This window comes from Martes martes (assembly GCF_963455335.1).
Source record: "Martes martes genome assembly, chromosome: 8".
Lineage (NCBI taxonomy): Eukaryota > Metazoa > Chordata > Mammalia > Carnivora > Mustelidae > Martes > Martes martes.
Genome location: NC_137895.1, coordinates 55972237 through 55986401, shown reverse-complemented (window position 1 = coordinate 55986401; position 14165 = coordinate 55972237). Strand labels below are relative to the sequence as shown.

The 14165-nt window shown below is 48.4% G+C and overlaps 1 protein-coding gene across 1 annotated transcript in view; it reads right to left on the bottom strand.

The window, feature by feature from the left end:
* Nucleotides 1-497: 497 nt before the first annotated feature.
* FAM234B (family with sequence similarity 234 member B) overlaps nt 498-14165 on the bottom strand; it is a 34369-nt gene continuing 20701 nt past the window's right edge. Inside the window, exons 6-13 of the mRNA XM_080811796.1 lie at nt 13354-13501; nt 12628-12769; nt 11466-11609; nt 11212-11293; nt 8194-8349; nt 5568-5685; nt 3541-3761; nt 498-2958 (exon numbers count right to left, since the gene is read on the bottom strand). Coding sequence (XP_080667922.1) covers nt 2953-2958; nt 3541-3761; nt 5568-5685; nt 8194-8349; nt 11212-11293; nt 11466-11609; nt 12628-12769; nt 13354-13501 — 1017 coding nt within the window. The 3' untranslated portion in view covers nt 498-2952. The remainder of the gene's footprint in view (nt 2959-3540; nt 3762-5567; nt 5686-8193; nt 8350-11211; nt 11294-11465; nt 11610-12627; nt 12770-13353; nt 13502-14165) is intronic.

Genomic DNA, 14165 nt, shown 5'->3' with positions numbered 1-14165 from the left:
TGCCAGGTTTGGGGCTCATCAGAGAGAAGTAAAATCCAGTTCCTGCCCTTAAGGGACTTATCCATCTGCCCCCTCTCTGGGATTTGGAGGGTGCAGGTGGGCAACTCTACAGTCGTCCATTGGGCTCAGCCTTCCTGGAAGGCACAGAATGGAAGGTAAAGGCCCTGGGAGCTTGGATACACAGGACAGATGCCCTCCACACTGCCTGTTACAGGGTCCTGCACCCACATAGTAGGGACCCAATGAAAGTTTAAATATCGTAGAAGCCACCAGGAAACTAGAATACATGATAAGTGTATGCAGGGACAGGTCCACTTCCAGAAATGGTCCAATGGAGTTATTCCTGGGGGATTTATGGAAAGGGACACTTCCCCAATGAACATACACTCTTCTCTGGATCCCCAACTCAGCCACATACACCTCCTTCCTCTTTTCCATTAAGGGAAAACAAACCACCCGATGGGTAGGAAGAACAAGAATGACACACAAATGTGTTTCCTATATAGTATTTATTTGTTCTGCAACAATTCACATTTTAAATAGTGCTTCCTGACAATATACCAGCCGGCTCGTCTGTAGTATGGGCAATAAAAGCAGCAATTCACATTCAAGGGGATTTGTGTCAGCATACCCGACAGGGAGGGGGAGCGGAGAGCATCTGTCTAGGGTGGAAGAGGCTACACGGATAGCAAGGAGGAGAGCTTGGGAGAAGGAAGATCCTTATACCCACACAAGTCACTGCTATCCCTAAGAGGCAGTCACAGGAGCCTCGCTGGAGTGGGGGAAGGGAGGAGCGCTTCCTACCTTAGAGGTCCGGTAGGGTGGGTGCCTCCAAGGAGAAGGGAGTGTCAGGACACACCTGACAAGCTAACACCCATGTTGGTCAGGTGAAGCTTCTGCAATCCTCTGCTACCATTCCAACCTGCCCTGGCTGCAGAAGGGAGGAGAAACCTAGAGCCTGTCCTGTGTCTAGCAAAAATGGATTCAAACTTATCATAGTTAAGACAACAGTTTGTAAACACACCATGAAGAATTTAGGGACTGACAGTCTTCTAGCTTCCTCTTATTTCTGGGACTCACCCAGCATAAACACCATCTTCTACCCAAAAGGATCCCCTCAGATCAGGCCCTCAGTAAACGACTTGGCATTTTGCTCCTCTACCCAAAATGGCTTTCCCAGAAAGCCTCAACATGGTGAAGAAAGAGGGTAAGACATAGATGGCTCAGCCCAGGCCACAGAACCACAAGTCAAGTTTTAGCTATTCAGTCAACTATAAATTAGTCCTCAGAATCCTCTAGTAGGCTAAACAAGATCCTAGAATCTTCTACCCAGATTCAAACTCTAGAAGTCAATCTAGAATCATCCCTATCCTCTTGGATATCCTCTCATTATTCCCCCAAGTTTACAAAGCTTCCCAAAGTGTTGAAATTAAATTTCCTTTCAGGCCCTAAGGCAAGGGGGTGCCCAGAAACCTGGCAGGCCAATCTGCTATTGCTACCACCCTTCTGTTATGTCATAATGCCTACCACTGGGCAAGTAATATACATCCCTTCAAATCTGGGATCCCTACATTTCTGTAATCTCTATAAATTCGTCTGGACTCCCTTTATTAATACAAGCTAAAAAGATACAGGCTCAAGTAAGACAGAACCTGAGTTGCACTCGGGTATGACCTATCAAAATTATTCAAGAAGAAAAGCAGTTCTCCACCAGCTAATGTGGGACTTTCTGCTATATAAACAATGACTTAGAAGTTTAGAAAAGAACTTAATATTTATGGAAGAAGGGAGAAGTAAGCACTGGAGATAATTCTAAAGAACTTAACTAATATAAAAGAGTATTTACATAGGAGTTTTCTCAAAATACAGTGTTTCAAAGGCTCTACAAGGAAGGAGATGTGCAGGCAAAATGGTTGCATATGGGAGTCAAGGAAAAAAATCCAGGAACAGCTTTGCTCTCATGCAAGCAAAGCAAAACTATCTCAATAAGAGGGCAAATGAAAGGCAGTATGGAGGATGGCCCCTAGGAGATGCTAAGAGAGCAGAATAGAGTTATGGCAGGGATTAGGCTGCCTGCCTGAGTCATTCCTGACTTCACAGACCTAGGACAGCGTACACACACACACACACACACCTCCAGCACTTTGGAAGTTAGCAGGGAAAAGGACAGGACTGGCAGGCCAATCCAGACCACACGATACCACATGGACCCTGTCAGAGGCCGCTCATGAACTACACACTGCTCTTGTTCCCCTTCCGACAGGAATGTGGTGGTGGCTATTGTCACCGAGTGTGCAGAGACGGGAAGTTTGTGAGGTGGAAGGCTACTGAAGATAAAAGCTGCAAACTCGAGGACGGCTCCCTCAGCCTCCCACCGTCTGTCTCCCTGCCGCTAGTGTGGGAAGAAGCCCAGGTACAGGCGATAAGAGAACACAGAAGGCAAGGACCAGTGGCCCTGATCAGAGGCAGGGCACTGGAAGTCTCAAGACGACCAAACAAATCAGGTGTACTTCAGAAGGACAAGAAACTCGGTCCCTGGAGCTTAGAACAGATCAAGAAACTAATTCATCATCATACCAATGTATACACACATGTGGCATAATGCAAAACAAAATGTTCCAGGGAAGAACTTCACTGGGATTTCCCAGCAGGAGTTTATAAATTAGACACACAAAAAATAAACCGTAAGATTCACATTTCCAAACTATCCCTGGAGTGCCTAGAGGAGGGGGTTAATGCAGGGACTGAAAAGGTAGGTCAGATAACCTCAGCCCAATGGATCGTGCTGTCATCAGAGAACTCCAACGTGCCCTCCAAAGTGCTTTGTGACGATCGCACAGAGGTGGTAAAATGAGGTGAAGTCTTCCTTCTCTCCAAAGAACTGACTTGACACTGCTGGGAGAGAGATGGTACCACTCTGTTCACTTCTTCTGAAACGAAGATTCCATCAGACTACATCTAGGGGAAAGAGTGCAGGTATCAGCGACTTTCATTCCTTTCATGACAGAGAGATGGAGGAAACCCAAGCTATTTCTCTACTCTTCTGTCCTTCTACTTAACCCGGAAAGCTCATAAGTCCTTCCAGAAAGATCCAGGAACCTTGTTTTTTTCCATGATAAACTCTTGAACATTGAAGTAGACCACAGTATTTGAGGGCTGTGAGGTCAGCAGCCAGATAATTCTTTGGATACGTAACTGCTACAAGTGTGGCATGCTGTTAGCCTCGCCAGCCTCTACCCAGAAAATACTGGTCGTGCCCACCCCCTCAGTCACTGAGACAATAGACACCATGACCCCACATTTCCAAGTGTCCCCTAAGGGGATGGTACCATTCCCAGCTAAAAACAACTGAATACCATTTCTGAATGGTCATAACGCACCTTAAGAAAACAGAGCTGCTCTCGAACAGCTGGTTCCTGACACCCGGCTAATCAAAAGGGCTCCTACTCCCATCTACTTTCTCGAGAACAAAGTTGGAGTTGGTAGCATTTGCCCCAAACCCTTACTGGTAATCAAATATACCATTCAGAAGAGATTCACCTGGTGGGGAGGATCAACAAACTTTATTCTAGAGAGGAATCTTCGCAGCTCCCCACGGCCAATTTTGGGGGTGGTGTCCTCAAGTTGGACCACCTGACCTTCCATCAGCGCCCACCGTAGACTAAGCTTGCTGACCACCAGGGGTGCTAGATGGCCTTCGGAGCTTGGCCCTGTTGTCCTGGTAACATAAAAGGCATCTTTCCAGAGGTCGTTAATTCCAACTGAGGAAGGACAAAAACAAGAGCAATTAAGGAGGACAGAATACTTCTGCTAGCAGGAGAGTGTCTTGATTCTGCAACTAGATTCATTCACTTATTTACCCCTTCATTAATTCATCCACGAAGTTTACTGAACACTTATTAAATGCCGGCACTGGGCTAGATGGTGGGTGCACAGTGGGAACGACAGGATGCCAGCAACGCAGCACATTCATTCCTCTCAGTCTTTAGACCCTTCCTTTTCTGAAGCTGCTTCTAAGAAAGCCCCAAATCAGGAAACGAGGATATGCCAACTATGGTGACAATTTGGTAGCAAAGTGAGCACAGCAAACTAGAACTCTGGAGAATTCCTGGACTGTCAGTACACAGTCGCAGATGCTATCTGCCTCACCAGCTCTTATTCTGCCTTATCCTTAAAATAGCTGTTGTACTAAAAAGGGTCTCAATTCCTAAGTACCACTATTTAATGTTCACTGAATAATGTTTTTCACTAACACTGAAAAACAACTCAGGGGCGCCTGGGTGGCTCAGTCATTAGGCGTCTGCCTTCGGCTCATGATCCCAGGGTCCTGGATTCTAGCCCCGCATCAGGCTCCCTGCCCAGCAGGAAGCCTGCTTCTCCCTCTCCCTCTACCCCTGCTTGTGTTCCCTCTCTCGCTGTGTCTCTCTCTGTCAAAAAAATAAATAAAATCTTAAAAACAACAACAACAACAACCCACCAACTCATTTAGATCTCAACACAGGATTCTGTAGGATGCCACCTCCCCGACCCTGCTCCCCACCACACACAAAGCCAGGGGGCAGGGGTTCTTACAAATTTCGTGTGAGGTGTTCTTCCCAATGTATCCCAACAAACTGAGAGTCACAAGCACTAGTTTTAACTTCCAGGCAAATGAGTTTGTACAAGGAGAGCAAGCCTCTGAATGGCAAGAAAATACGGGAAGACGTAAAGGAGAAGTGGCCCATCTGGTTTTCCTCACCCCATACCCTCCTCCCTCCCTACCCACCCCCCAACAAGAACTGCAGACTCCCTCAGTTCAGAGTGAGGCAAAGGATATTCGAGGAGGAGCCCATCAGACACTTCAAGACCAGGAGGTCACAGTGGCTGAGTTTCCAGGGTTCTGACTGCCTTAATTACAGGTCTCTAATAACATTTGATCCAAATTTCGCTATACGGTATTCTTTATATACATACATAAAGTTGAAGACTACTTCCAAAATGTTAACAGGGTAACGAGTGGTCAGATTCTGTGCAATTTTTCTTTTTCCCTGGATTTTTCTCTTGGCAGCCACTTCTATGCAATGGGCATGTTTACTTGCACTAGTCAGAAGAAAGTCTCCACTGATCCTACACCTGTGTCCGAGAGACAACATGCTACCTCCACCATTTTCCTCACAAGTAATTCTAAATCCTCGCTCCTAGAGGGTCAAGAGTGTAGTCTTACTTGTACTCCCAGCACCGGCACCATGCCCGACACACAGATGATGCTCAGCGAACGTCCGCTGAATGAAGCTGCGTGAACCACGTCCACCTAAGAACCTCTGAGACGAGCTGCACCTGCCCTCAGCTTTCAGCCTATTCCGAGGGCTGGGTCTTTAGCCTGGGAGCCTGCTGCTCCTCCCAGAGGGGCACTCCGGCCACGGCCCTGAGCACCAGGGAAGCCTGGGAGCGGCTCAACTCCCCCACCCTCTGCTGCTGTTTGACAACACGCGACCCTCCCTCGCTGAGACAGCGGGATCCTCGCACACACGGCCAGCACACTGTCTCCCCTCATCTGTGCACACAGCCCCCCCATCACAGGGACTTACCCTCTGAAGCCGTCACTGTGCCCGTGGCATTGGCCAGATCCAGAAGAATAGAGGGGAACGCTGGATGCAGGAGGTACAGGTGGTGAAGGCTGGGTGGCCCAGTTCCGGGGATGACATCCTGACAGTGAGAAGCAAAAGGGAAGAACGTAGGTGACTCTCATTCCCACATGTGACAGCCCTCCAATGAAAAGGGCAGAGGAGACCGTGGTGATTACGGACTCCTTTCAGAGGCTATGACCTGACCCCAACTACAAGCATGTGTTTGAGAGAAACTCTCATATACAAGAGACACATTCCAGAGAGTTGAAAACTGACTAATCACCAACTTCTTCAAACCACTAGAGCTAGAAAATGCTTTCTCCCTTATGAGAAAAAAAAGAATGGAAATGCGTATGCCCGGGGTGGGAAGGACCCCTAGTCTTCTGCCTGTGGGAGTATTAGAACACTGGGCCATCTCCTGCAGTAGGTGGGGTTTTGTGGAAACAAAATGTATACATGAAAAGACATCTCTTCTCACTGGATATTAAAGCCAATTGCAAATATCAAGCTAAAATCACAAAAATCTCAGTTTCTGAAATAAACAGAGCATTGCCCAGACAGAAGTAAATCATTAATTATAAAACAAAAATTCCATTTCTAAGTGGCAGCCCTCCAAGTCCCCACAGCAGAATAAATGCACACAGGAACTGCCCTCGCCAGACTGACCTCTGTGCAGGGATGACGTTCGTCTCACACACACGTGTGCAGCCACACAGTTGTTAACGCCCAGAAAGACCACGTAGAGGTCAGTCAATGACTGCTCTACTGAGCTCCCTGTGTGCCTCCCCAACCCGGGGACCACCCTGGGCCCCACTAGTGGAGGAAATGGGAACCCTGTATTCTTAGCATAAGAAGTACATGAAGGGAGGAGAAGCACGGGCAGGACGCCTACAGCCACACTGGCCCCCACGTGCCGCGCAGCAAAAGAGGGCATTTCCCGGACCCTCAGAATCCCACACCTGACAGGACAGACCTCTGGCTCCGTCCATATGACATGCAAAGAGCCAAACTCCCTTCTCAACGCCAAGGGAATGGAGCCCAAATTCCTCAGCCTGAAAGCCAAGGTCTTACACCACTTAACCCAAATCTGCCTTTTCCAGCCTCTTCCTACCGTTATTCACCTGGCTGGCCAAGCTTCAGGAATGTCTGACTGGCACCTTTGCTCCATCTAACCTCTGCCAACCCTATGTCCCCCTTAGACTGTCTAACAATCCTCTGGAGCCCATTTCCACGACTGAAAACAATCCTCATCCTTAGATCCCACACCTGAAGGCCACCTCTTTTAGAGAAAGCTCCCCAGCTGCCCTCCTTTGTGCTTCCAGCTAAACCTCCTATTTGTGCTTCTATTACAGCATCTGTACCACACCTTTGTTTTGGGGTTATTTATAGACACTTACATTGGAGAGTCACCTGTCTAATCCCCTCACTTTATTAAATGAGGAAACCAGGAAGTTAAAATGTCAGGTAAATATCGTGGGCACATGTTAGGGCAGGGCAGAGTTACAACTAATTTTAGTATATGTGCTGCCGAAGCGAGCACCAGAGTTACAACTATAATCTAGATTTTTAGTAAATCTGATCCTCAAAATGAGGGACTATATTAGCATCTTCATTGATAGATAAAGAGCATGAGGCTCAGAAAAGTTAGGTGGCTTGTCCAAGAGTGCATAGTCGAATTCAGGAATTCTTCGTCCTCCTAGGTCCCCCCAGCATCTGTGGACCTTCTCTGAGAGAGCGCTGGCACGGTTTCTAGTCTATCCTTAGGTCCCTACGGAGAACACAGTGCCTGGCACAGAGCAGGTGCTGGTCAAGATAGGCTTTATTGAGGGACGCCTGGGTGGCTCAGTGGGCTAACCATATGCCTTCAGCTCAGGTCATGATCCCAAGGTGCTGGAATGGAACCCCGCATCAGACTCCCTGCTCAGTGGGGAGTCTGCTTCTCTCTCTGTCTGCCACTGCCCCTGCTTGTGCTCTCTCTGACAAATAAATAAAATCTTAAAAAGAAAAAGAAAGACTTTGGAAAATCTGCCTTCTGGGCATCGGACCTTCTCCCCTGTAATTCCCCCAGATGAACCCTCAACCTCAGCTTCATCGATATCCTCTCCAACTGCCTGGCCATCCCTGCGCCATGCCGTTTTTTCAGACTCAAGTTTATTCACCTCGAAGCCCAGCCTCACCCACCATGCACCCTCCTCTGCCCCCTCCAGACCAGTCACCGTTACTTCTCTTTGACTACAGCACATGTGAATCATCTGGAATTCTGGACCTAGCGTCTTGAGAGGACCTATCCCTTATCTAGCCTCCCACTGTTGGCAGCCAGCAGCCAGGGGCTGCTATCAGCTTTCCCTTGGCTGCAGCTGAAAGGCAAGGTCAGGACAAGCAGAGCTCAGGAAGGACCAGGTTCTAGCCCTGCCCATCGGGTGCTGCTGTGTTTTACTCACACCCACCCACACTGTGTTTTACCCACACCCACCTGGAAGCGTGGCTGCTCCACTAAACCTTCCAGACCCAGTCAGCCCTGCGGAGCAGCTGTCATCTCACCAAGTGACAAAAGGGCCCCCACCCCACACCCCCCAGGCTCACTCACAGAACTGGGAGATGCAGCTGACATCCCTTCAGCCCAAAAGAGGAAGACAGACTTCTGGTCTGCAGTCACTGCTGAGGTGGTTGGTGTCTCTTTCAGGTGACAGGGAGCACTGTAACTCCAGAGAATGGAGCCTGAGTCCCCATCCACCACCACCACCTGCAAAAGAGGAGACAGTGAGGACAGCCCACCTTCAGAAAGGCAGCAGGCTGCGGCGCCCGGGGGGCTCAGTCAGTTCAGCGACCAGCTCCTGATCTCAGCTCAGGTTGTGATCTGAGACGGAACCCCACGTCAGGCTCTGCAGCAGGCGTGGAGCCTGCTCAAGATTCTCTCTCTTCTCCAGCCCCTCCTTCCCACCCCCCCACCCCCCAAAAAAGGCAGCAGGCCAAGGAAACACACAAGAGAATGAAAACTCCTGTATATTAACAGGTTGAGCTTACTCCTTGTGAACAAGCTAGGCATTCGGAAAGCATTAAACAGTGACTAGGGACCAGACCTAGTTTTCCACAGCCCTTGTCCCCACTTAGCAGAGTTTAAAGGTCTGCTGAATTCTTGAGCGGGAAGGGAACATTAGAAATCACCCAATCTGCCTGTCATTCTGCATGTGAGAGAACAGCAGCTCAGGGACAGGAGGGAACTCAAGAGTGCTCAGTGTCTGTGGCCATCCTCATCCAGAGACAGCAGCCCTTTGGAGGAGAGGTGCTGTCACCAGACGCCCACAGCAGCGCATCCTGCCGGTTCGTTCCCTCCCACGACCGCAGCGCCCACTGAGGGGACAGTGACTAAGTGGATGCCCGTGCTACGCGCTGTGCTCCAAGCTTTACAGGTTCAACTCCTGGGTGTCACGCATACAGAGCTCAGCCCTAGGTTGGTCTCAAAGTCAAGACAGCACATCGAGACAGGCAAACAAACTAGGAGAAAATACATTCCTCAGCTGCATCTCTCACAGGGTAACGAAGGGGACTGAGCTCCTAATCCCTACCTGCACATCTATCTCCTTCTCACCCCAAATACCTCATACCTCACAGTTTCAGAGCCTCTCCTTGGCCCAAATCCATAAGAAACTCCCCACCCAGCCCCAGCCCCTATCCTCAGTGTCTGTTCTTTGGTGAGTGGAAGGACTGCACCCCTGTCAACAACCACTTTCCTACTCTTCAACCCCTCGGGCCCACCCTTCTGCGTCCCTGCCCAGACTCAGCCGCACCACCTGGGGAGACAGTCACCCCCGACCCCCACCCCGAGCCAACACTTCAAGATTCCCTCTGGTAGTCTCAGGACAAAAGTCTTGAGACACCACACTAAAAAACTGGATCCAGTCACACACATTATTTTCCTATCATCATAACCCTATGAAGACAGGTGCTATTATGACCCCCACTTTATAGACATAGAATCTGCAGTCAGGGGAGGTTATGTAACTTGCCCGAGGCCACCGGTAAGTAGTGGAGCCAAGATTAAATTCCAGGTCTAAATCCCTAGCAGCTCAGCTCTTAATCAAGCTATGTATACCCTTCTCCCTTAATCCTGCTAGGAATGCCAATGAAAATTCCAATCTCTACCTGAAATTCTTTTGAAACACAATGGGACATTGTTTCTTTCCTACACAGCACTGCTGGAAGACTCTCCCTGAAGTGATGCCTTTATCATCAGCTCTGTCCTCCACTCAGGACCAAATGACCCCAGTGCCCCCAGTACGTCACCTAAACGCTGCCGCCCTGCTTTCCAGGGCCTTCCATCAGCTGAGCTCACTCAGAGCTCTGTGGCAGAAATGCCCCTTGGCTTCTCTTTACATATCAATCCAGTGAACCACTTCTCTGCTTTCAGGATATGAAAATCTAGCCCACAACCAACACAGAGCACCTCTTGACTCCCCTCCGTCTGCTCCCTGCGCCCCCGTGGCATTGTGTGGACCTCCACCTAGCACGCGCCGTGGCGTAGCAGAGCCCTGTGCGTACTCGCACCCCAGAGACTAGGAGCTGCAGAGGACCGGGGCCTTGTGTTCATTAACTCTGTGTCTCCAGAGACAATATCTGTGCATCTGGTGCGGAACTTGGTGGACATTAGAGGCGATGATTAACTGTTGAGTTGGCTCCCAGGGAACAGTGTGCAATATATAAATACATATTTTAGAGTGAAGAAAAACACAAAAGCTAGGTTAATTATAAAAAAGAAATTTTCGAAACCTTAATTCTCCCTGTAATAAGAATGAAAACTGGGGGCGCCTGGGTGGCTTAGTCAGTTAAGCATCCAACTCTTGATTTCGGCGCAGGTCACGATCTCAGGGTCCTGAGATCGAGCCCTGTGTCCACTCCGTGCTGGGCATGTAGTCTGCTTGAGATTCTCCCACCCCCTCTCCTTCTGCCCCTCCCCCTGCTCATGCATGTGCACACACACTCTCTCTCTCTCAAATAAATAAGTCTTTAAAAAAAAAGAGAGAGAATGAAAACTGCCTATCCAATCACTGTATCTTCACAATATGCAACCTCACGTAAAATCAGAAAGACCTCTTCAGTGTCCCTGGAACGTGCCATACCATTCTGTCTCTGGGCCTCAGGTATCGGTGGTCCTGACCCAATAAGCCTTCCCATCCACCCCTCCTCATATAAATATAATTCAACTTTCGAGGTCCTGCTCATCTTTCCCTCCCTTATTAAGTCCTCCGTAACAACCCAGCCACCCCAGATATCCCGCCTTCTCTGAGAGCTTAGGAAACTAGGTACCAAAGTACTAAGTTTATTTATGCCTGCCTTTCCCCACCGAGAGACTTCAGAAGGTTCCTACTGCCTAACTGTAAGTTAAGAATTCAGAAGAGGGAATTCATGTACTGGAAGGGAGTTAACTGGAAAAGCTTCCAATGCTACAGATCTCAGCACTAGCTTGTGAGTTTTCAGCTACACTTTGAGTTCTCTGAAGGAAGGGACCATATGTTAGGTCCCTATTTCTCACAGTACCTAGTGTATGGCTGGACACAACAAATAGACTTTCTAGATGTTTTCATTGATCTGAGTCCCAAAGTTTTACCTTTTTCATCCCAACTCCATCCTGTATCTGGAGAAGGAAGTCTAAGGTCTGATCATCAGTGAAATACCCAGGAGTAGGCTGGCTGCAAATGAGAACAAAGTTAAGTGATCAGTAGTAAAGCAGAAGGAGAGGAAAACAAGGACTTCTTTCTCCCTCTTCCGCACCACCCCAGGTATCAAGCAATTGTTCTGGGCAATTTTTAAACGTGGGAAAGCAGATCAAACTACAACCCTTAGGAGGAGCACACAGCAAACCTGTGCAGGCCTTGCAGGCTCAGTGTCCAGGAAGGTGTAAGATTTTGCCCCCGCAGCAGGATGAGGCCTTGTCTGGTTGTAATCAGGAGGTTGCTGCAGTTGGAATCAGGTGCCTTCACCATCTGCAGTAGCTCAACACCATCGCTGAATTAAACAAGACCCAATGGTTAGTCTCCGGCTTGGATGAGATTCTGGAGCCACAAGTTGGGGCTCTTTCTCTCGGGGTACATGTTTCTCTATACTCTGGTATTCACCTCCCACCATGATTTTATGCGGTGGCACTGTGTCATTCAAGTCGAATTTCATTTTAGAAAGAAAGAATCCCTGGAAAATTCATGCTAGTTCAAAAGGAACTCCTAGGAGAAGGGCCACAAGGCCAGAACTCTCACGTTGGATACTCTGGGGGAGGTTAACAGAGCCAAGGATAATGGCACGGAAAGCAGATGGAAACCTGGACAGGAGGCCTGAGATTGTCACTGAGCTTGGACAGCAACTCATGGTCAACACTGCATTGAATTATTTCTTTTTCTGAAGAACTGGGACCATTCCATTTAATACCTGCCCAATTCTTACTGAAACAATGTGATACTACCTGAGAAAATGCTAGAAGATGATCTGAAACTTCTGACAGAAGAGAATGAAGACAATCACTACCCAGGCCTGGGGTTAAATGGGTAAAATCCACCACATGTGACAAATGACATGCTTTTGATTAAGAAATAAACAAGAATAAAAAATAAGATTTCATGGATGCTAGCCTTGCTCCTGTCAAAACGATTCTTCAACTAAGAGAAAAACACAGAAAAGGAGTAGGGCAGATACTTTAGCCCAGTTTACAAGCAGGTTTTTTACATAAATCTCTCTCCCTGCCTGGAGGCCTCCCCATCTCAGCCTGCCCTGCTCTGACTCAGAACGCTAAACAGATCTCCTCTCTGCAGTCTGTGTGTAGAGTGATCACAAATCATGATCACCAACACCTTATGTTACCAAGAAAAGAACATCTCTACCTCACCAGATAGGAAGATGGTTTATGATGGCTAGCGCTATTTCCCCCACAGACCTCTCTGGCCCCTTATTCACCGGCCCAATTCAAACGTGGAGACTCCATGGCTTGCAAGATCTCAGGAGACTGAACTGCGACAAGGTCAGATATCTGCCCTACCTGTAAATGTCAATGAGCTCAGACAGGTTGATGGATCTTCGCTTCTCCCATTCCAGCTCTTCTATCTGCAGAGAAGGTGGTAAGCTGTCTCGATTTTGGGCCTGAACAAAAATGTCCCGCAGGGCGACAGCTTGGATATTTCCTAGCACCACAGGAAGAACCAACACTGAGAAGCTGAATTTACTAGAACTTTCCCAGGGTGAGGATCTGAGCGACAGACACAGAGCCTGATCAAATGGGTCTCACAGGGGCCCCTGGGTGGCTCAGTCGGTTAAGCATCTGCCTTCAGCTGGTCATGAGCCCAGATTTCTCGGATCGAGCCCCACACTGGGCTCCCTGCTCAGCAGGAAGCCTGCTTCTCCATTTCCCTTTGCTGCTCCCCCTGCTTGTGCGCTCTCTGTCAAATTAATAGATAAAATCTTAAAAAAAAAAAAAAAAAAGAAAAAAAAGATGGGTCTCACAGATCCCACCCAGAATGGCTCAACATGGAGTGGGGAAAGGAATGAAGCAGATGCTGGGCAAGAAGTCTTCTCTCTGGAGAAGGCAGTTGGGGAAAGCTTAGTTAATAACCGGCCACGGGTGGCGGAGAATGAGTGGCCCCTGGGATAGGAGGTGGCAAAAGGGCTGACTGATGTCAGCAATTCCCAAACTTTCACTCTGTCTCAAAAGGGAGGCCTAACACACACACAGATGGGGAACGGCAAAAAAACTAGCTTTGCTTCTTACCAAAGCCAAACAGGATGTAGACAGCCCCATTTGTGGTGACATAAACCTGAGGACCAATCAGATTCCCCACTCCCACGATGTTGTACTTCACGGGTCGGCCCACTGGACTCCCTGTCCGGCCAGACACCAGCAGAAAGCACAGATCTGGCTGAAGAAGTGAAAAAAACGGAGTCAGTAGATGCCATATCGTTTCCTAACCAAGTAGTTTCTCCAGACATTACTGATTCCTGATTAGCTAAGGGTTCAGAAACGCTTCCCAAAGTTGGAAAGCATAAAGCCAAACCTGCTTCACTTTTTTCCCCTGGAAGCAAGAAAATGAAGCCAACGTTCCCATTCCTTTGGTAGATATGTGCAAAAACCATCTGTATGGTAGCCCAGGAAATTTCTCTGAAGCACAGTTGTTTCTTGATGAAGTCTTCTGAGGCACAAAATTCTAGCCCAGAGCTAACTACAGGACAGCTGACTCCCGGGTCTCTACTCTCACACCCAGAAATTGCCAGTAATATCTGGTCCCAACTAAAATCAATACAAGGCAGCCTCTCCCATCATAATGCTACATGTCTAGCCTGCCTGGCTACTATCAACCTTACTATCAAGCAGAGACCAGCAAACCTGTCCTGTGAAGAGTCAAATGGCATTATAGGTTTTGCAAGCCAGATGGTTTCTGAAGCAACTAGCCGATCGCCATAGCGTGAAAGCAGCCATGGATAATAATAAAAAAATGGGCATTGGCTGTGCTCCAATAAAACTATATTTACAAAAACAAGCAGTGGGCCAAATCTGGTCTACAGGTCACACAGTCTGCCAACCCC